The 21,508-nt window shown below is 44.9% G+C and overlaps 2 protein-coding genes across 6 annotated transcripts; one reads left to right on the forward strand and one right to left on the reverse strand.

The window, feature by feature from the left end:
• Positions 1-853: 853 nt before the first annotated feature.
• On the reverse strand, positions 854-11,968 carry LOC106613526 (TGF-beta-activated kinase 1 and MAP3K7-binding protein 3). 4 transcript variants are annotated; one of them, XM_014215874.2, is made up of 7 exons: positions 11,666-11,888; positions 10,391-10,563; positions 7,446-8,727; positions 7,111-7,271; positions 5,754-5,847; positions 5,498-5,581; positions 854-1,757 (listed from the first exon to the last, which is right to left on the reverse strand). In XM_014215874.2, exons 2-7 carry the CDS (start codon positions 10,490-10,492, stop codon positions 1,609-1,611), a joined length of 1,872 nt encoding a protein of 623 aa, XP_014071349.1. In that variant the 5' UTR covers positions 10,493-10,563; positions 11,666-11,888; the 3' UTR covers positions 854-1,608. The 4 variants fall into 4 exon arrangements, with proteins under 4 accessions (XP_014071349.1, XP_014071347.1, XP_014071350.1 ...); XM_014215872.2 differs by lacking the exon at positions 11,666-11,888 and adding an exon at positions 10,746-11,159; XM_045687333.1 differs by lacking the exons at positions 854-1,757; positions 11,666-11,888 and adding exons at positions 3,481-4,764; positions 10,746-11,159.
• A 47-nt stretch (positions 11,969-12,015) lies between these two features.
• Positions 12,016-15,356, forward strand: LOC106613527 (uncharacterized). Of its 2 annotated transcripts, XM_045687334.1 has the most exons (5): positions 12,016-13,079; positions 13,367-13,424; positions 13,610-13,980; positions 14,224-14,415; positions 14,768-15,356. In XM_045687334.1, exons 1-5 carry the CDS (start codon positions 12,547-12,549, stop codon positions 14,826-14,828), a joined length of 1,215 nt encoding a protein of 404 aa, XP_045543290.1. In that variant the 5' UTR covers positions 12,016-12,546; the 3' UTR covers positions 14,829-15,356. The 2 variants fall into 2 exon arrangements, with proteins under 2 accessions (XP_045543290.1, XP_045543291.1); XM_045687335.1 differs by having other exon boundaries at positions 12,016-13,424.
• The last annotated feature ends 6,152 nt before the right edge of the window (positions 15,357-21,508 follow it).

Here is a 21,508-nt window from a genome sequence, read left to right on the forward strand (position 1 = left end):
TCCGATTTTGCTGGATATCTTAATGTTTTTTGTTGTTCAAAGTAGGGTCTAGGTCAATGCCCAAATATTTAAACTCTGTGGATGAGTATGTCTGGGTACGCCTGTTTAGTTTTGTGGAGAATTACATCACTACCGTTGTTCCCCACATTGATGTTGAGCCATTTTCTCCAATGATGTGTGTGAAGAAGGCAAATGACCATTGTGTGTGTGGGGCCTGGAGCGATATGATCAGTCACTCCCACACTCCCCATGCGATGCCTCTTATTGGTTCAAACTGTTGGGATCTGCATCCCAATTTCGTGTAACGCTTTAGACCAGGGCCCATAGGGGTAGTGCACGATGTAGGGAATAGGGCAGTACTTGGGATAAAACCAAGATCTTACGCAGTATTATAGAAAACATCTTAAATATATTCATCTTGAATATTCTGTATTCAAGACAAGAGTATATTTGTCTAGAATATATTATAGTTTCTGATCCATAACATCTTAAAATGAAAGTTAGCCTTTATATTAAAAACAATACAGGTAAATGGAGTGTAGGAATGCATGTGTGCTTGAGGTAGAAAGTGTGTGCGTAGAGGAGTAGCGAGGTGTGTGTGTGTGTGTGTGTGTGTGTGCGCCGAGAGTGAATGAGTATGGATTGCTGCTGCTGTGTGGCTGATGCCTATTAGTTTGTTCACTAACACAATAAAACACATAATGAAAAAACAAAAGTGTGTGTGTGCTTTTCATTTGCGAAAGGGGGCAACCACGTCAGAGCAAGCAGTAGTGCATTAAATGAAATGCCACAAAAAAACAAAAATAAAAGACACTTGAAACTACAAGAAAGATATTCCAGGTGTAAGCATCCGTCACATAGAATCAGCTCCTTTATTAAGTACAGCAACTTGAGGCATTTGCACGGGAAGTCTTTTTTTTAACATGGAATACAGTGTGGGCATAATATGCATAAAAGTACCAGGAATATATTCATATGCAAGTCTCTTTAGTGTTCTTCATTCCATGAAAGAAGGAGCTCTTGGTACAGAGCTGATACAGTGTATAATCTACATTAGGATGAGTTCATCAGACCCTTTCTTTTTGCCATTGCATTGTCCCACTGTCAGAGAGAGTGCAGCCCTGGTAATTTGTAAGGGAAAGAACGTCCGCCCGCCGGTGGGGTTTGGGAATGGGCTCAGTCGTGTAAACAGGACAATCTCATTCATTCTGCAACGGAATGTTCACTGGATAAACCACGCCGCCTCCTCCGTATTCTAAAAACAACTCTCCATTGGCTGTTCTGTAGCCACAGCCACTGTCCACTCTCCACACAGCTAGTCCCTCCCTTTTGGGTTGCAATGGGAATAGTCTCCTGCTGTCCTCATCCTGGGAAAATGTTTTCCACCAATGGAAACAAGGGTCAAAGTGCATGGGTGAGTTCCTCTAATGAGACAAAAGGAGTGGGGGATGAGGGAGTGGCTCTTCCTCAACAGGTGAGGGGCTTATATATAGATTGACAGGGAAGGAGGGTCATTACACAAAAACATGGGCAGAGGAGTTTACAGGAAAAGGAAGTAAGGAGGGGGGACTACTGTCCGGGACAGTGTTGGTGTGGGCTGGGCAAGGTTCAGGTGTAGCGCGGCATCTCGCACTGTTCACAGCGGTTGAGTGCAGGGTGGTTGAGGAAGGTGCATTCTTCACAGCTCCACTGGGCTCCCTCAAAGTCCTCGTCCCTCTGGGGCCCCGCGACAGCAGGCTTGGGGTTCCGCTCCCCCTCTGGGAGAGGGGCACACATACAGGCTTAGCGTCATTAACAAAACATACAGTGCATTCGGAAAATATTCAGACCCCTTGGCTTTTCCCACATTTTGTTACTTTACAGCCTTGTTCTAAAATTGATTAAATCGTATTTTCCCCCCTCAATCTACACACAATACCCCATAATGACAAAGCAAAAACAGGCGTAGAAATGTGTACAAAACATTTTAAAAAAAACATCACATTTACATAAGTATTCAGACCCATTAATCAGTACTTTGTTGAAGCACCTTTGGCAGCGATTACAGCCTCGAGTCTTCTTGGGTATGACGCTACAAGCTTGGCACACCTGTATTTGAGAACCTTCTCCCATTCTTCTCTGCAGATCCTCTCAAGCACCGTCAGGTTGGATGGGGAGCGTCGTTGCACAACTATTTTCAGGTCTCCAGAGATGTTCGATCGGGTTCACTCAAAGACATTGAGACTTGCCCCGAAGCCACTCCTGCATTGTCTTGGCTGTGTGCTTAGGGTCGTTGTCTTGTTGGAAGGTGAACCTTCACCTCAGTCTGAGGTCCTGAGTACTCTGGAGCAGGTTTTCATCAAGGATCTCTCCGTACTTTGCGCCGTTCGTCTTTCCCTTGATCCTGACTAGTCTCCCAGTGCCTGCCACTTAAAAACATCCCCACAGCATGATGCTGCCACCATGCTTCACCGTAGGGATGGTGCCAGGTTTCCTACAGACGTGACGCTTGGCATTCAGGCCAAAGAGTTCCATCAGACCAGAGAATCTTGTTTCTCATAATCTGAGTCCAATAGGTGCCTTTTGGCAAACTCCAAGCGGGCTGTCGTGTGCCTTTTAATGAGAATTGACTTCCGTCTGGCCACTACCATAAAGGCCTGATTGGTGGAGTACTGCAGAGATGGTTGTCCTAGAAGTTTCTCGGTTCTCTTTTTTACTTTTAATAAATTTGCAGACATTTCGAAAAACGCATTTTTGCTTTGTCATTATGGGGTATTGTTTGTAGATTGATGAGGAAAATGTTTTATTTCATCAATTTTAGAATAAGGCTATATCGTAACAAAATGTGGTGGTCTGAATAATTTCCGAATGCACTGTATACAGTCTTAGCATTAGTAATGGGTGGGGGGGAAATAAAATGATCGATAGGTATACCGAACAAAAATATAAATATGCAACATGCAACAATTTCAAAGATTTTAATGAGTTACAGTTCATAAATCAGTCAATTGAAATAAAATCATTAGGCCCTAATCTATGGATTTCACATGACTGGGAATACAGATATGAATCTTTTGGTTACAGATACCTTAAAAGAAATGGGCCTCGCAACAGATCTCAGGATCTCATCAAGGTATTTCTGTGCATTCAAATTGCCATCGATGAAATTGCAATTGGTGTTCATTGTTCATAGCTTATGCCTGCCCATACCATAACCCCACCATGGGGCACTCGGTTCATCAGCAAACCGCTCTCCCACACGACACCATACACATGGTTTGTGGGCTGGGAGGCCGGTTGGACATACTGCCAAATTCTCTAAAACGACATTAGAGGCGGCTTATGGTAGAGAAATTAACATTGAATTCTCTGGCAACAGCTCTGGTGGACATTCCTGCAGTCAGCATGCCAATTGCACACTCCCTCAAAACTTGAGACATCTGTGGCATTGTGTTGTGTGAAAACTGCACATTTTAGAGTGGCCTTTTATTGTCCCCAGAACAAGATGCACCCGTGTAATGATCATGCTGTTTAATCAGCTTCTTGATATGCCACACCAATCAGGTTGATGGATTATCTTGGCGAAGGAGAAATGCTCCCTAACAGGGACATAAAAACATTTGAGAGAAATATGCTTTTCGAGCATATGAAAAATGTCAGATATTTTATTTCAGCTCATGAAACCAACACTTTACACATTGCGGTAAAAAAAAATTCACACCGCAATATTATTTTGGGACGATAATATATAAATATTCGACTCCTAGTATATATATATATATATATATATATATTTTTTTTTACACTTCAGTACTTAGCGTTAACTATCGCTAGTCAGCTGTTCCTGCGCCAAAACGCCTGGATTTTTCATCCTACAGCTTGTTCTCAATCATGAGCCAACATGTTTTCAGCACTTTTATTTCCCTAACGGACCAAAACTTGTTTTCTCAGCAATATGTTTAGAACATCAAATTGCAATATAAAAATCACATTACATATAGAATTGCGAGAATCGTAATACATATCGTATCGGCACCTAACTATGGTGACAATATTGTCTTGTGAGGTCCTTGGCGATTCCCAGCTCTACTTAGTATCGCACCAACAAACACAGCAGATACTACAACTCTTATAGGGGAGATAAACTGGGGCGTCGGGAAAACAGTAGGTTTTTTTTTAGCCGCTACACCGCTTTTTTTCCGGCAGGAGTAGACAGCAAGCCACTTTATCAAGTGTTCTCGGCCATGAGCCGCGCAACCAAATCTTGTAAATTGAACCAGCGTAATTTTATTCTGAGCAGCGCGAGCCTCGCACGAAACCGCGCTGCTTACCCACTGGTTTCATCTAAATGAATAGGCGGGTCTCGCCCTCTGCAAAACTGCCGTATCCGGTTCATCATCACACTACCAAACATAACAGGGGGAAAAAAAGAGGAAGAAAAGTCCTTCCAATGTTAACAGAGGGCCTAACTGTGTTCAGCAAGGATCCCATAGGCATTCATGGCAAGCGCAGGGGAGCTGTTCGCACTGGTGTCATGGCTAAATTATAACCTGCTCCTTTATCCTACTACTGCCATATACAGGGTCAAATTGCCATCACCAATGAGGGTGAGACTGATTAGTGGTGAATAAAGTGAGTTACCCCAAAATTACAATATCAAGCACGAAATTAAATAAACGTCATTGCGCCACACACCAATCATACAAATACACAGCACCATTTTAAGACCTTTCTGAGAAGGAAATGCTTTCAAAATCATTTGGAGAATGTCCACACAGGGAGTCTCTGCAACACAAAAGTAAATCAACAAAAGCCACGGTCACTCGATCATTCACCACATTTGGTCTACTGAAGGGGAGTGATCAGAGAGAATTTGAGGAAAAAACTAAAACAAGCAATAGTCTGTAAAATGTAATACAAGGCATTATAAAAAGGCTCATACATGCATAAAACAAGTTAGAAAGCGCGAGGCTATACCGCAGAGGGGAAATCTGCAGTTCAAACATTAACAAAGCAGACACCCCACCACTGTTTTGGTAAACAGCTGAGGTACTGGGGCTGGAGAAATGGAACCGCTCTCAAACTCAAGAGATATAGATGCAAGGACTGACCATCCATGAAACCAAAATGATAGTTTTAACCATGTTTTGAGGCTATACAGCAGGGCTGCCCAACCCTCTTCCTGGAGGTCTACTGTCCTGTAGGTTTTCACCAGGAAGAGGGTTGGACTGAAAACCTACAGGACAGTAGACCTCCAGGAAGAAGGTTGGGCTGTACAGTGTTGGTTTACAATTACGTGGTTCACAAGAAAAACAAGCTTATATTTTGGGTTCTGGATGGGGTACGACAGTTTAACTGAGATGATGAAGCATTTATAATTTATATTATACAAGTAACAGAGGGTATATATATAATTCATTTAAGTCCAAAAACTGATGTACCAACCTCAGATTGCCCTTTTTAAAGAAAGTTCTACCAATGTTTACAGTGGTACAATAGACGATATCACGTTTCTCACCTTTTCTTCCTGGCTTGGGCGGTACCACCGGACCGGTCTGAATGTTCTTATAAAAGTTGTTCTCGGCTTGCGGATCGAACTTCCCTGTGGAAATTACACATCTCATACAGCATCTGTTGTTTGACACCTGAATGTGTGCTCTTGCACATTGCATCTTCAAAAGCCTGTTTGAGTGTTTCTCCGTGTGTGTGTGTGTGTGTGTGTGTGTGTGTGTGTGTGTGTGTGTGTGTGTGTGTGTGTGTGTGTGTGTGCCTACCTATAGACTGCAGAAGATCCGTCTCCTTCAGGGTGCAGTCGACATCAATCTGAAGCTGTCTGTTCAGACTGCGCAATCGGGTCATCTCTTCAGGCTGGAACGGCCGCAAAACACCGGTGGGTTGGATGAGACATTTGTTTTTAGACAACTCTGCATTGAGACAACTCTATACCCTGCATTGAGACAACCCTGCATTGAGACAACCCTATACCCTGCATTGAGACAACCCTATACCCTGCATTGAGACAACCCTATACCCTGCATTGAGACAACCCTATACCCTGCATTGAGACAACCCTATACCCTGCACTGAGACAACCCTATACCCTGCACTGAGACAACCCTATACCCTGCATTGAGACAACCCTATACCCTGCATTGAGACAACCCTATACCCTGCATTGAGACAACTCTATACCCTGCATTGAGACAACCCTATACCCTGCATTGAGACAACCCTATACCCTGCATTGAGACAACCCTATACCCTGCATTGAGACAACCCTATACCCTGCATTGAGACAACTCTATACCCTGCATTGAGACAACCCTATACCCTGCATTGAGACAACCCTATACCCTGCATTGAGACAACCCTATACCCTGCATTGAGACAACCCTATACCCTGCATTGAGACAACCCTATACCCTGCATTGAGACAACTCTATACCCTGCATTGAGACAACTCTATACCCTGCATTGAGGCAACCCTATACCCTGCATTGAGACAACCCTATACCCTGCATTGAGGCAACCCTATACCCTGCATTGAGACAACTCTATACCCTGCATTGAGACAACTCTATACCCTGCATTGAGGCAACCCTATACCCTGCATTGAGACAACTCTATACCCTGCATTGAGACAACTCTATACCCTGCATTGAGGCAACCCTATACCCTGCATTGAGGCAACCCTATACCCTGCATTGAGACAACTCTATACCCTGCATTGAGACAACTCGATATCCTGCATTGAGACAACTCTATACCCTGCATTGAGACAACTCTATACCCTGCATTGAGACAACTCTATACCCTGCATTGAGACAACTCTATACCCTGCATTGATTTACTGTTTGTATACAAATTTCACTGAATATATATTTTTTTACATGTATGTAGCTAATGTGCGTGTGTTTGTATGTGTGCCTTCATACGTGTTTGTGTGCTTATGCATTCAAAGGTGTGTGTGTGTATGTGCAAAAAAACATGTTATGTACTATGCCTTCAGAAGGAGTGTATATATGCATGCATTTGATCATGCATTTAAACTTCACCGATGTATATGTTTATGTGCCTGTGCAATCACATCTGCGTGTTGCTCCCCCCCAGTGTGTGTGTGTCCCCTCTTACCCGGGGGATGAGGCTGGTGCTGTTGACTCGCCTGAAGCGTCGCTGGAGGGCATCGTACTCCATGTCGTTGACGTCTGCCTTCAGCTGCTCCAGCTTCTGCCTCTCCATCAGCAGCTCCTTCAGCAGACGCTCCATCCGGGCCCTCTGGTGCAGCAGGAGAGCTGGGGGACACAGTGGTGGGAAGACAGGGCTTCAAACAGGTGGGACGGTAGGGAGGTGGGAATACGGCGGGCGGATGTGCAGGAATGCATTCATCTACGGTTCTGTGAGCGCACGCGCGCGCGCACACACACACACACAAACACAAAGCGTATCCGTTCATAAGCTGTGCTTACCCTGGGTGTAAGCGTAGTCGTCAGAGCCCGAGCTGGAGCGGCGCGGCAGGCGGTTGGCGATGTGGCTGACGATGTTACCGGGCAGGGCTGAGATGGGCAGGATGGGTGCCGGGGCCAGCGCGTGATGCTCCCCCTGGTCCACCATGTTGAGCAGAGATTCAGGAGGGGAGGCCACTGGAGGGGACCCTGAGAGGGGCCTCTGCTGCTGGGCCTGACCTGGGGACACTTTGATCTTAAAGGTGTAGCCCGCCTGGCTGCCTGGCTGGGGTGAGGAGGTGGGCCGGGGACGCGCGGGGCACTGGTGCAGGTAGACCCCGGGGTGGAAGGCGGCAGAGTTCCCCCCGCTCAGGCTGAGGCCCCGCTGGGGTGAGCTGGGCGAGGGGCTGGTAGCCATGTAGAGAGTCTGTCCCGGGGGGCAGTGCACAGGGGAGTTGCTGCGGGGCCGCGGGCCCTCCAGGGTGATCTCAATCTGGTTCTTCAGGGAGCTCTTGGGCAGGTACGGCCGGTAGATGGGCTGCTGCTGCTGTTGTTGCTGGTGGTGGTGGTAGGGCATGCTGGCCAGGGTGGGAGGGCTGATGGGCAGGAAGACATGTGTCTGCTGGTGCTGGGGTTGGTGCTGCACCTGCTGTTGGGGCTGCACCTGCTGTTGGGGCTGCACCTGCTGTTGGGGCTGGTGCTGGGGAGAGCTATAGGGGGACTGGTAGGTGGGAGTGGTGTAGGGCGAGGGCTGATACACAGGCTGCCCGGACGAGGGCCAGGGGGAGGGCTGGGGGCTCTGGGAGGGGGAGGGACGGATGTAGAGGGCATTACCGCCACTGTTGCCATAGTGACCGGCGGGGATCTGCAGGGCCTGAGGGGCGTTGGGCAGGTTCTGGGACAGGGTGACAGTGATAGGGTTCATGGTGTAGCGAGGAACAGGCGAGTAGGTAGGGGACATTCCCTGCACGGGAGGCGGAGTGGGGGTGCTGGCCGTGCGCCCCCCGTGGTCATTCATGAAGAAGGGGTTGTACCCCAGCGAGGGGGCTATGGTGGCGGGGGCCGAGAGGGGCTCCGTGAAGCCGACGCGCTGGGGCTCGATGTGACCGTCACTGGAGCTGTGCACCAGGGAGCGCCCGCCTCCGTTGGCCTTGCCCGCCTCCGAGGGGGGGTAGCCCCCTAGCTGGATGTGCAGCATGTGGTTCCGGCTCAGGCGGATCTCCTCCGGACTTTGGTACTCCCCATAGAGGTATCTGTTACTCTCCTGAGCCAGCAGGTGGCAGCATATATCCAGGTTATTGTTGTTCTGGAGGAGGAAAGGAGACAGTATAAAAGGTTCAGTGATGGGGCCCAGACTGATGCTGTAGCCCTATAGGAGTCACTGCTCTGTCGATTTACGGTAGAAAAAATAGAGGCATACTAACTTCCTGGGGTCATAACAGATCAACTAGACCACACAAACAACTGTCAATGTAAAAAAAAAAGAAAGAAGTTTAAGTCTTTATTCTCCCCAATTTCATGGTATCCAAATTGGTAGTTACAGTCTTGTCCCATCGCTGCAACTCCCGCATGGACTCGGGAGAGGCAAAGGTCACAACCCAGCCGAGTCACACTGCTTCTCGACACAATGCCTCGCTTAACCCGGAAGCCAGCCGCACCAATGTGTCGGAGGAAACACCGTACACCTGGCGACCGTGTCAGCGTGCACTGCGCCCAGCCCACTACAGGAGCCGCTAGAGCGCGATGGGACAAGAACGTCCCTGCCGGCCAAACCCTCCCCTAACCCGGACGATGCTGGGCCAGTTGTGCGCTGCCCCATGGGTTTCCCGGTCGCGGCCGACTGCGACAGAGCCTGGACTCGAACCAGGATCTCTAGTGGCACAGCTAGCACTGCGATGCAGTGTGCCACTCGGGAGGCGATGTTCAACTACATATATAGGCATACATGTGTAAGCCTAGATCAGTGAAGCAGTATACAGGCATTTCAATGAGAATCAGTGCATGTTTGTAGCCTGTGTGAGCCCCAAATGGCACCCTAATTCCCTATGCAGTACACTAAAGCCCCTTTCCACTGGCCTTAATGGGCCCAACCTGGGTTGACTTCAAAGCGTTTCCACTGCCTCCAGAAATTAGAAATTATATAATGTTGCTAGGCAGCCAATATGTGACTGCAGCTGGCTTCTAGCTAGCTAACTAGCGAGATGTTGAAGAATGAAATTCACCCTCACCATGCTGTAACTAACATTACCCCATACTCCTGCCAGTGCCAGCCAGACTCAGAGCCATGTATTTAGCTCACTGACATTAGCTAGCTAAATGGTTAGCGGTGTCATTAGCATAAAAGGCTAGCTAGCTTAATTCCTACCTTGCATGCCATGGTCTATTAGCTAGCTAGCTATCCAAGCAAACCAGCTGACAGCTAGCTAGCTTTCGATACAGCCTGGCCAGCTAAAATACCTGTTAGCTTGTTTAAACTGATTTGCTAGCTAATGTTAGGTAGCTAGCTAGCATTGAGGGCTCAGTTCTCATAAAGGTTATTGTTTAGTGCAAAAATGAATAAAGGATCCAGCTATTGTGGTAATTTGTTTCATGTCTAACTACTGCAGTACTGCTTGTCCATGTGCCCAGAAGAGCTAGCTAAACGTTTTGTCCGCATCCAGCAGTAATCAGCTTGGTGGTTGCATAGTAACAGCATCACCAACCCGAATTCTAATCGAACTGGCACCAGTTGTGAAACTGGGCTGCGCTGGCTCGGATTTCCTTAGACCCAGCTCGAAGTTGAGAATTCCATTCGAGCCAGCTCGAATTTGGCCCTAATTTTAAGAGCCAGTGGCAACAGGGCTTAAAGGTTACTTTTGACCAGGGTCCATATGGCCCAGGCCAAAGTAATACACTGTAGGGAATAAGGTGTCATTTGGGACACATACTATTATGTGTGTGCTCATAGCCGTCTGGCTACGGTAGCATACCTGCAGAAGGCACTGGGACACTACTCCCTCTGGGATCTCGGGGAAGCGCTGCTTGAGGTCCTGCAGGATGTGATAGTCTAACTGAGGGCCTCCCTGCGCCATCCTGAGCCCACAGAGAGTCACTGAGCTCACAGCCCTGAACGCTGCTGCTGCACCTGCGCTCTTCTCATCCCCTACACACACACACACACACACACACACACACACACACACACGTCATCATGAAAAGCTTGCATCAATCTTCAGTCGTCATTGCATCACATCAGCCCAGCCACACACCAGACAACATTAAAAAGTCTGCCTCTCTGTCGCCAGGTCAATGCTTTAAATAGCAACAAGAAGAAGATGTGCTTACAAACGGAAGGAGGATTTTTGGCAGCTTTGTTCAGCGGTTCCTCTGCAGAAACAATGTAATTAGGCGACAAATATGTTACGGATAGTTTATGGGCCATAATGACCAGACAGCCAGGCCGATAAAGCAGCAAGGAGAGGTTAGCCGGGCTAAAACTGGTCAATAACCCCATCCGACAATTCACACAACAGACGAGTTTGGCTGCAACAGACAGGCATGGTATCTGTCTCGTGTGTTAGTTCAGTCATCTCACTGCACCAAGCAACGACCTAAAATCCAAGACAGCTTGCTACCTAGCTAGACAACACGACATGCACGTCACATTGACAAGTGTTACCTACGTCAGTTAACTAATTCATACGGATCACTAACGTGTTTGCAAGCTAACTAAATGAACAAAGCGTTCGCATCAGCGGCATTTTAGCCATCTAAGTTACCTAACGTTAGCACTCTGCAGTGGATAATAGTGATCTGACTCAATTTCTGGGCAATCATGCTATAACGTCAACTGACTAACGTTACGTTAGTTGTTCTTATTTGTGTTAGCTAGTTAGCGTTACTTAAACGGGTAACCAGCTAGCTGTTGGCTACCTACTATTGTCGTTTTTGGATAAGCACGTTAACTAGACAAATAGGATGCGTATGTTGATTGCTAACGTTAGTTAACTAGCAACCATCAAGTATCGACACAGAACAAATCTTTGGTATCGAGTTAAGAGATTAGCTAATGATAACGTTACTAAAGCGCCGTTGACCAGAAAGGCACACACCAACAAGTAATCTGACATAGAGAAGCTAATAATGTTAACGTAGCTAGCCAGCGAATCTACAGATGTTAGCTAGCTAGTGAGCCAGTTACCACTAGTTTGCTAGCTCACATTGTATCGAAACCAAGATTTAGCTAGCTAGCTACTTCGACTTACCATGAGCTTACTCACTCCTGTCATGGACCATTATAGCTACAGTTTCAGAGAAAGCCCATTGATGTGATATTTTCCGAAAGTTGCAGACGAATATGTATTTCACTCTTGACAGATAAAGCTGTTATGTTTCATTCCAAGACAAGGCCGTCGTCTACACAACGTACGAAATTGGATCTATCGCGATAAATGTCAGCTTTTCGGAGCAGGAAGTGGTCTAAATTTAAGTTGTTGGTACTGCGCATGCTTGTCTTTTGCGCCCCGTCCAATATAGCCTCCCGTCTTTCCTTAATACATATGTAGATGTGGTTTAAGTACAGTAATTGTAATAACTGTATGTGAGGCGAATCCTATTATGTGTCATTTGATATTTCCTCTTACAAGGGACACACGCATTCCGTTACACCCGCAATAACATCTGTTAAATATGTGTATGTGACCAATACAATCTGATTTGACAAGAGAAGGGCGTCTTGACGAGTTAGGTTATTATCGGACACAGTCCAGCCAGTCTAGGCCAAGCTTGCCCAGGTATTGTAGGCTATAGCATATAGGCCCTGGGTCATTATATTTCTTAGGCCTATTGATTGCATATTGGAAAGGTTGTTACAAATATGCAATAACAATTCAATGCAAAAAATGATGCAAGACACTCAAATACCTCAAAAGTAGAATTAATCATTAAAAAAACGAGTTAATAAAAAAATGGTACTATAGTTAAAAAGTCCATAGTTGTACGGCGTCATGTTGGCTGATGCTGTGGTTACCATGTAACGTGACTGGAGTCTTTTACGCAACAATGTGGACCAATGTTATGAACATGGGCCTACAAAATCCTACGCTACAATTAATGAAGTTATTGGCTATGATAAAAGCAAAGTGTCATGAAACGACATATTAAATGTTGTGCGAAAGAAGAACAGGATCGACTTTCAACTGCAAATTTATTGGAGGTCGGCGATGACTGTGTTGATTACTATGATCAAACGGAGAGCAATGACGGAGTCGGTGCCTGGTCGCAAGATGCATGTAGTTACAGGATTGATATTTGCACCAAGGGCAAACTGTCCAGAAAAATAATTTCGTATCAGAGAAGAGAGTGTGCAGAGAATAAATGTGATGTCATATCGCAATCTCAGCATTACAACGACCCTGAGCGGTTCATTGAACAATACAGAAGTGACAGATTGCGCCGTTTCACCTGTCACACACATATCCCTACACATCTGGGGACATGGGTGGTGCTGAAAAGCTGCGAGGAAGAGCCCCTCGATTTTACCATGCCACCAATCAGAGGTAAAAACAACACCGCTACTGGAGACTACTTGGAGCAACAATATGCGCTTATATCTGAAAAAAGAGACACGTTTTCCAAACACAAACAGACGGATGAATGTAAAAAGTTATCTTCTGCATGGTAAGCAAAAAGGCTACTATCAGTCTGATGATGTTGACTTTTAGATGCTTTCCAATAGGCTACACTTTATTCTAGAAACCCTGGAATACATATCATAGGCAAAAGACAGATGTAAATTTCACACCAAAATTGATATGATTTCCTTCTATTCTATTCTATTATGTCTAGTTTGGGTTGATACAGATTAGAGCCAGCGAAAGTCTGTCCATGCGAAATCTTATGTAAGGTTTAATTACTAAAAGACATGCCACTGTTAGAGTTCAGGAAAAACTCTGATTTCCCAACAGTGTTCAAGATGATGAAATGCTCTGTTTTACCTGCCACGCTATGCTAAGGTCATTTCAAGTGAGTTAACCTACATCTAAGTTTTACCTTCCCAGTTTACTTCCATACTAGAATGATTCATATTGCTCAACAATACTTTGAATGCTCTGTAGAACCATGAGATTGAATCTGGAGACCTTGCTTAACGTCCCAAATGGTGCCCTATTCCTATACCTATACTTTATCTCTTTTTCCATGAATCTCAGAATTGTGGAGACAAGGAGCTGTCCTACTATGAGCCAATTGGCACAGTCTACTCACCTATCAACAACATGGGCATCAAGCTGCTGACAGTGCAACAAACACACACCTCGTTGGACGCCTTGTGGAGGAACCAGCGACTCAGGAGCAGCGCTGTCATCAGGAGGCACCCACGAGCCAATAAGAGTGCCACCTTAGGGGACATCTCCCTGTCAACATTCAAAAACAACGTGGTGTGGTGTAACGGCTATCGAGAGGCCTCTTCCATGCAGGCCGCCGCTCTCCCTGATGTTCCCAGTTCTTCATCAAAGAAAGGAAACAATAAGGCTAATCCATTTAGGGTCACAGGGTTGAGAAGGCTCCCTCCAAGTCAGAAGTAAGTCCTGCAAAGACAATGCCAGAGTTGAGCTCTTAGAGTGAAGCTCTAAACTGTTCTTTAAAGCACATCAGTTCATTTTTTTTTAACAGTTTTCCCAACTGGGATAATAAAGTGATTGATTGATTGACTGTGATTGATTTGTCTATGATGTGGTTTATGTGGGGGAACCTAGATCTTCCGGTTAATGAGAACAGAAGTGATGTGCAGGATGAATATGTTTGTCTGTATGGTACGTTGCAGTGGGACCAGGCTTGGCCACTCCTTTCCCGAGTCATCTCCTCCCAGGGGGAGATCCATCACCCCAAGCACCCAGCTCTCCTCCACCACCCCCCTACCTCCATCGCACCCCTGGAAGTCCAGCTCTACATGCTACCTGACCCCTCCACAGTTGGCACCCACAAAGCCCCTGGTGGTCCAGCAGAGGAAAAAGAGGTCAGTCATGTCAATGCAAAGTAACAGCCAGACTATGACCTGATAACCAGGGTTTGGGGATCAAGGCTATTTCTATCATGTTGACTCATGTTGATTCAGAAAATCCCAAATTGAGATTTAATTCAGGAACACATTACTTCAAGCATGCAGGCATAAGACCTTATGATCTGGTTATAATGCATTGTAACTTGTCACGAGTATGTATGACCCCCTTATAATATGTTATTATCATCTCATAATGATTGTGACTAAATCACAGCCATTTGTGAGTATTAAAGCATTATAGATTGCATTGACGTTGTGGATGACTTTATGTTGTGTTGTATTAACCTGAATGTCTTTCTCTCCACAGATGGTGCCCTCTCCAAGACGGTGAGAGGGTTGGCTTTGCAGAGATTTTGGTATTACATTAAATGCAGTTAAACTTTCTATGCTAATTCGTATCATACAGACTCTTTGCTCCTTGTCCTAAAAGTAATACATAGGAAAAGTTCTAATTGTGTTTTATTGTGAAATGTGTTACCTTCTATGTACTGTATGAATTCCCTTTACAAAAAAACAGGTGCACTGCCAACTTTATCCATCACCACGAGAGGGCAGCAGTGACTTACTAAAGTTTTGGATCGTGAATTATTATAGTAGGTAATAAGAACTTCCACTTGTTTCCCTCAAATCGGAAAAATGAGGCGTGCATGTGAAGATTACTAACTCAACATTTGTTTTGATATGTATATTTCCAAAGAGCATGGATCAATTATGGAACAGAAGATTTGCATATATTGAAACAGGAGAATGGTGTGAAAACATAACAATCCTAGTTTACTGATGAATGGTGAACCTGATTTCTATGTTGGCATAACATTACTACTACACTGTATTGGTCATGAGTTTACAGTTGACAAGTGTCTACTGAATTATATCAGCACATAAATAAAAGAAGATGGTCTACAATATAAGATCGCGACAGAATCTCAGGTTACCAAAATTGCTCACGCTTTTCAAATGGGTAAACCAGAGTCAATCGCTGACCCAGATCAGAGCTGTGGATCATGGAAAAGTTATTTGTAATTGATAAGTCAACTGCTCTGCTTCTGGGCACTTGGTCACCGAGCCAGGTCTCACTTGTCATGGGCCTAAATATAGCCAGTGGCTGTTAACTGATAGCACTGACATTATACAGTGCCTTTGGAAAGTATTCAGACCTCTTGACTTTTTCACATTTTGTTATGTTACAGCCTTATTCTAAAATAGAGGGGGGAAAAAACCTCAGCAGTCTACACATGATGCCCCATAATGACAAAGTAAAAAACGTTTTTTTTAAAAATTTTAGCAAATTTATAAAAATAAAAACTGAAATACCTTACTTAATAAGTATTCAACCCTTTGCTATGAGACTCGAAATTGAGCTCAGGTGCATCCTGTTTCCATTGATCGTCCTTGAGATGTTTCGACAACATGATTGGAGTCCACCTGTGGTAAATTAAATTGATTGGACATGATTTGGAAAGGCACACACCTACCTATATAAGGTCCCACAGTTGACAGTGCATGTCAGAGTAAAAACCAAGCTGTGGTCGAAGGAATTGTCTGTAGAGCTCTGAAACAGGATTGTGTTGAGGCACAGATCTGGGGAAGGGTACCAAAACATTTCTACAGCATTGAAGGTCCCAAGAACACAGTGGCCTCCATCATTCTTAAATGTAAGAAGTTTGGTTGGAACCACCAAGACTCTTCCTAGAGGTGGCCGCCCGGCCAAACTGAGCAATTGGGGAGAAGGGCCTTGGTCAGGGAGGTGACCAAGAATCCAATTGTCACTCTGACAGAGTTTGAGAGTTCCTCTGTGGAAATGGGAAAACCTTCCAAAAGGACAACCATCTCTGCAGCACTCCACCAATCAGGCCTTTATGGTAGAGTGTTCTGACAGAAGCCATTTCTCAGTAAAAGGCACATGACAGCCCTCTTGGAGTTTGCCAAAAGGCACCTAAAGAATAAGACCATGAGAAACAAGATTCTCTGGTCTTATGAAACCAAGATTTAACTATTTGACCTGAATGCCAAGCGTCACTTCTGGAGGAAACCTGGCACCATCCCTACGGTGAAGCATGGTGGTGGCAGCATCATGCTGTGGGGATGTTTTTCAGCAATAGGGACTGGGAGACTTGTCAGGATTGAGGCAAAGATGAACAGAGCAAAGTACAGAGAAATCCTTGATGAACACCTGCTCCAGAGCGCTCAGGACCTCAGACTGGGGTAAAGTTTCACCTTCCAACAGGACAACAACCCTAAGCACACAGCCAAGACAACGCAGGAGTAGCTTCTGGACAAGTCTCTGAATGTCCTTAAATAGCCCAGCCAGAGCCCGGACTTGAACCCGATTGAACATCTCTAGAGAGACCTGAAAATATCTGTGCAGCAACGCTCCTCATCCAACCTGACAGAGCTTGAGAGGATCTGCAGAGAAGAATGGGGAAACTCCCCAAATACTAGTGTGCCAAGCTTGCAGAGTCATTCCCAAGAAGGTTTTAATCGCTGCCAAAGGTGCTTCAACAAAGTACTGACTAAAGGGTCTGAATACTTATGTAAATGTAATGTTTACGTTTTTTATTTGTGATAAATTAGCAAACATTTCTAAAATCCAGTTTTTGCTTCGTCATTATGGAGTATTGTGTGTAGACTGATGAGGGGAAAAAACAATTGTATCAATTTTTGGATAAGGCTGCAACCTAACAACATTTGGAAAAAGTCAAGTGGTCTGATTACTTTCCGAAGGCTTTGTATCTACTTACAGAGACACCTAGAGGAAACAGAGGTCTTTTTGGTCCCACCGTGCAAATCATTGGAACCAGATTTCACCCTTGTGCCCTGTTCAAAAATGTGCCCAAGATTTGTCTGGAAGGATCTGGAATGGCAGAAAAGTTTCTCAAAAGGAATCTCGAATTCCCATTTTTCGTGTCTCTCAATAATATGGTTTAAATGAACAAGGCTATGTAGGCACAAACTAATAATACAATTAAAGGCTATTCCATTGCAACTATTCCGTAACTTGTTACTCTGTTGTGGAAAGGTTTATAGTCCTTGAATGATAGCTATAATCCAATGTGATCTCCTGTTGCTAGCAGCAACTTAACCAGAGACTTACACCTGTCATAGTGGCCTCTCACCTGTCAAGTCCCCCTGCAGCTGAGCTCACACACACCACAGCTGGGACTCTGTGACATTCCCCTGAAACAGCACCTTCCCATGGATGTTGTAGTGGCCATAATGTAGTTCAATGGAGCACAAGTGCCAATCTCTGGACTCCTGTAAAAAATAAAGGTCTACAGCAGTGGCCCTCTACACATCCTGCCTTTAAAGTGGCAATCAGCAGTTGAAACAATAACAAAACGTCCTCCCCGTTCCCATTTTGGTAAAAAGCTGAGGGATAGGGCTGGAGAAATGTATCCACTCTCAAATTCATAGGCAGCGCTATGGATGCAATGACTGACCGTCCACGATATCAAAATTCCAGTTTTAAATATGTTTTGAGGCTAAACAGTGTTCGTTTATGTCACATCGTTCGTCGGAAGGAGCGGACCAAAGTGCAGCATGTGTATCGTTCCACATATTTTATTGAACTGTGAAACTATGCAAGATACACAAATAAACTAAAGAACAAAACAACAAACCGTGACAAAGAGGTGCAACATACAATAACTCAAAAACAATCTCCCACAAACCCAGGTGGGAAAAACAACTACTTAAGTATGATCTCCAATTAGAGACAGCGATGACCAGCTGCCTCTAATTGGAGATCATCCCAAAAAACAACAACATAGAAATACAAAAACTAGAACATAACAACATAGAAAATCTAAACTAGAAAAAAAACCCTGACCTACTCTACCATAGAAAATAACAGCTTTCTATGGTCAGGACGTGACAGTTTACATTTACTGTGTATAAAAACATTAGAGAAAAACAAGTTATAATAAGCCATATTCTTCAAGAATCAATGGGTAATATTATTAATTTACAAGTCCAAAAATGGATGTAGCAACTTCAGGTTATCCCTTTAAAGGGAGAAGTCTAATGATAGTAAGTCCCCAATCCCAGTAGCAAAAATTCAACAGAAATTACTTGATTTGCTCTCTACGTTTGTGTTGGGGGGGGGGGATCTTATCTTGCCACCTCAAAAGCAAGACACTTGTCTGTGTGCCACCACAGTTAACCGCACGGACAAGTCAGCTCCTGGAAAGGAGAGGCCCCACCAGGTCACAGGGGGTCATGACATGCCGGCCGTGTCGGAAGACACTAGTCCAGTCTGAAACTGCTGCCCCGCAGTCAGACCTGCCACCAGTTGGCAGCTTTCATCCACAACTTTCACCTCGTTTTACACACGTGTATGTGTTGTCTGTTTCAGCAGATGAGCCAATTATAGATAGGCAAGCTACTCATCGATACAGACATCTCTCTTTTGTTGTTTTCACATAAAGACATCCTGATGTATTGGTCTATCTTGTGAGACAAGATATACCAATATTTTGAGGGAAAAGCGATGTACATATAGTAAGTAGTATCTTAGCTTGGGTATCCTTTTGGCAGGGGTATCATTAAATCACACTTACCAATTAAAGTGAATTGAATTATTACGGTAGTGGCCATCACTAGACCAGTGCCTCTGACCCAGCATAGTGAAAGTCTGACGAGACGTTCCACTCCAGGGCTGGACAGACATAGGGGTGTGTGGGCTGTACCATTCTGAGGATGGTCGAAGGGGTGTTTGGCCGTGCCACAGCAGCTGAGGCTCAGGCCTGGCCTGATTCAAGCGACCTGTCGCCAGACTTGATTAGTTCCCACAGCTGTGGGGCTATTTAAGGCAGTCTTCTTGTTGTCCCTGATGGCTTGAGGGTCTCTGGTTGGGACCAATACCATTCAGTCTTGGGATTCAAGGAACTGACTCCACCATTCACACTACCCTCTGCCCCAAGAGAGGAGGTGGATGGATGAGGTGGGGTGAACACTAGAGAGCAGCTGTATGACACTGGCACCCGTTGCTTTTTTCACATCATAGTAATCCGTGCTCTTGAAACGCTATTTGGTGTGTCCCCAGCTTTGATGACATAACTTCTTCAGTGGACCTGTGTCAAAGACAGTCCCCACAACTCCCCAGTGTCCTTCTTCTCTGTAACCTGAGCAAAGTCTCACTGTATCCTATCTGTCAAATCAACGATTTAAAATCTTACATCGTAGTATACGGTAGGCCGATTACAGTGTGTCTTTTATACTGACTGTGACCTGTAGCACTGGTGATGCATGCTGGTCTGGCTGAGTGATGCATGCTGGTCTGGCTCTCAGGTTTCAGTTCCAGACATTAGCTGGAGAGTTGACTCTTGGCATGCTGGTGGCTTTCCCAAAGACCGGTACACTCTTAAAACCATCTCAGTAACTGAGTGAAAATGTTAACATTAAGTCATTTTTTGTATATTGACTGACGACATTGGCATCAATGTCTCTGAGTTATTGGGGTTTCTTCCCATTCTATAACTCTATAAAATCACTGCTTATAAGAATGTAATGCACATCTCTGCATTTAGACCAGAAAGGAATGACATTCCTTTTCGATGAAACATTTATTTTTCGTTGTGTGACTGATGTCCTTCCCTTCATGCTAATTTGTTTGAAGGCCCAATTTCAATTCATGATGTGCTTGTTTTGAACAGTACTTTAAATCAAATCAAATTTTATTAGTCACATGCGTCGAATACAACAGGTGTAGACCTTATAGTGAAATGCTTACTTACAAGCCCCTAATCAACAATGCAGTTTAAAAAATACAAATAAGAATAAGAAATAAAAGGAATAAGTCATTAAAGAGCAGCAGTAAAATAACAATAGCGAGACTATATACAGGAGGGTACCGGTACAGAGTCAATGTGCGGGGACACTGGTTAGTCAAGGTAATTGAGGTAATATGTACATGTAGGTAGAGTTATTAAAGTGACTATGCATTAATAACAACAGAGAGTAGCAGCGGCGTAAAAGAGGGAGTGGGGGGGGGCAATGCAAATAATCAGGGTAGCCATTTGATTAGATGTTCAGAAGTCTTATGGCTTGGAGGTAGAAGCTGTTTAGAAGCCTCTTGGACCTAGACTTGTCGTTCCGGTATCGCTTGCCGTGCGTTAGCAGAGAGAACAGTCTATGACTAGGGTGGCTGGAGTCTTTGGCAATTTTTAGGGCTTTCCTCTGACACCGCCTGGTATAGAGGTTCTGGATGGTAGGAAGCTTGGCCCCAGTGAAGTACTGGGCCGTACGCACTCTCTCGTCGTTGTCGGTGATCAGGCCTACCACTGTTGTGTCATCGGCAAACTTAATGATGGTGTTGGAGTCGTGCCTGGCCGTGCAGTCATGAGTGAACATGGAGTACAGGAGGGGACTGAGCACACAACCCTGAGGGGCCCCTGTGTTGAGGATCAGCGTGGCGGATGTATTGTTACCTTTTTCTTTTTTTAAATGTATTTTATTTCACCTTTATTTAACCAGGTAGGCCAGTTGAGAACATTTTCTCATTTACAACTGCGACCTGGCCAAGATAAAGCAAAGCAGTGCATCAAAAACAACACATGGGATAGACAAACGTAGTCATTAACACAATATAAATATCTATATACAGTGTGTGCAAATGTTGTAAGATTAGGGAGGTAAGGCAATAAATAGTCCATAGTGGCAAAATAATTACAATTTAGCATTAACACTGGAGTGATAGATGTGCAGATGATGATGTGCAAGTAGAGATACTGGAGTGTAAAAGAGCAACAAAAAAAACAATATGGGGATGAGGTAATTGGGTGGGCTATTTACAGATGGGCTGTGTACAGGTGCAGTGATCGGTAAGCTGCTCTGACAGCTGATGCTTATAGTTAGTGATGGAGATATAAGGCTCCAGTTACCTACCCTTACCATCTGGGGGCGGCCCTTCAGGAAGTCCAGGATCCAGTTGCAGACTGAGGTGTTTAGTCCCTGCGTCCTTAGCTTATTGATGAGCTTTGAGGGCACTATGGTGTTGAACGCTGAGCTGTAGTCAATGAATAGCATTCTCACGTATGTGTTCCTTTTG

The sequence above is a fragment of the Salmo salar genome, chromosome ssa10 (genome assembly GCF_905237065.1).
Source record: "Salmo salar chromosome ssa10, Ssal_v3.1, whole genome shotgun sequence".
NCBI classification, from domain to species: Eukaryota; Metazoa; Chordata; class Actinopteri; order Salmoniformes; family Salmonidae; genus Salmo; species Salmo salar.

What these genes read in the sequence shown, in the direction of transcription:
- LOC106613526 (XM_014215872.2), bottom strand. Translation starts at nt 10,914, where the DNA reads ATGGGGTTATTGACCAGTTTTAGCCCGGCTAACCTCTCCTTGCTGCTT. An exon ending in GGATCTTCTGCAGTCTATAG is followed by an intron (nt 5,582 to 5,753) that starts GTAGGCACACAC and finishes TAATTTCCACAG; the next exon opens with GGAAGTTCGATCCGCAAGCC. An exon ending in GCCCAAGCCAGGAAGAAAAG is followed by an intron (nt 1,758 to 5,497) that starts GTGAGAAACGTG and finishes CCCCTCTCCCAG; the next exon opens with AGGGGGAGCGGAACCCCAAG.
- LOC106613527 (XM_045687334.1), top strand. Translation starts at nt 12,547, where the DNA reads ATGAAACGACATATTAAATGTTGTGCGAAAGAAGAACAGGATCGACTT. An exon ending in AAAAAGTTATCTTCTGCATG is followed by an intron (nt 13,080 to 13,366) that starts GTAAGCAAAAAG and finishes ATTTCCCAACAG; the next exon opens with TGTTCAAGATGATGAAATGC. An exon ending in AGGCTCCCTCCAAGTCAGAA is followed by an intron (nt 13,981 to 14,223) that starts GTAAGTCCTGCA and finishes GGTACGTTGCAG; the next exon opens with TGGGACCAGGCTTGGCCACT.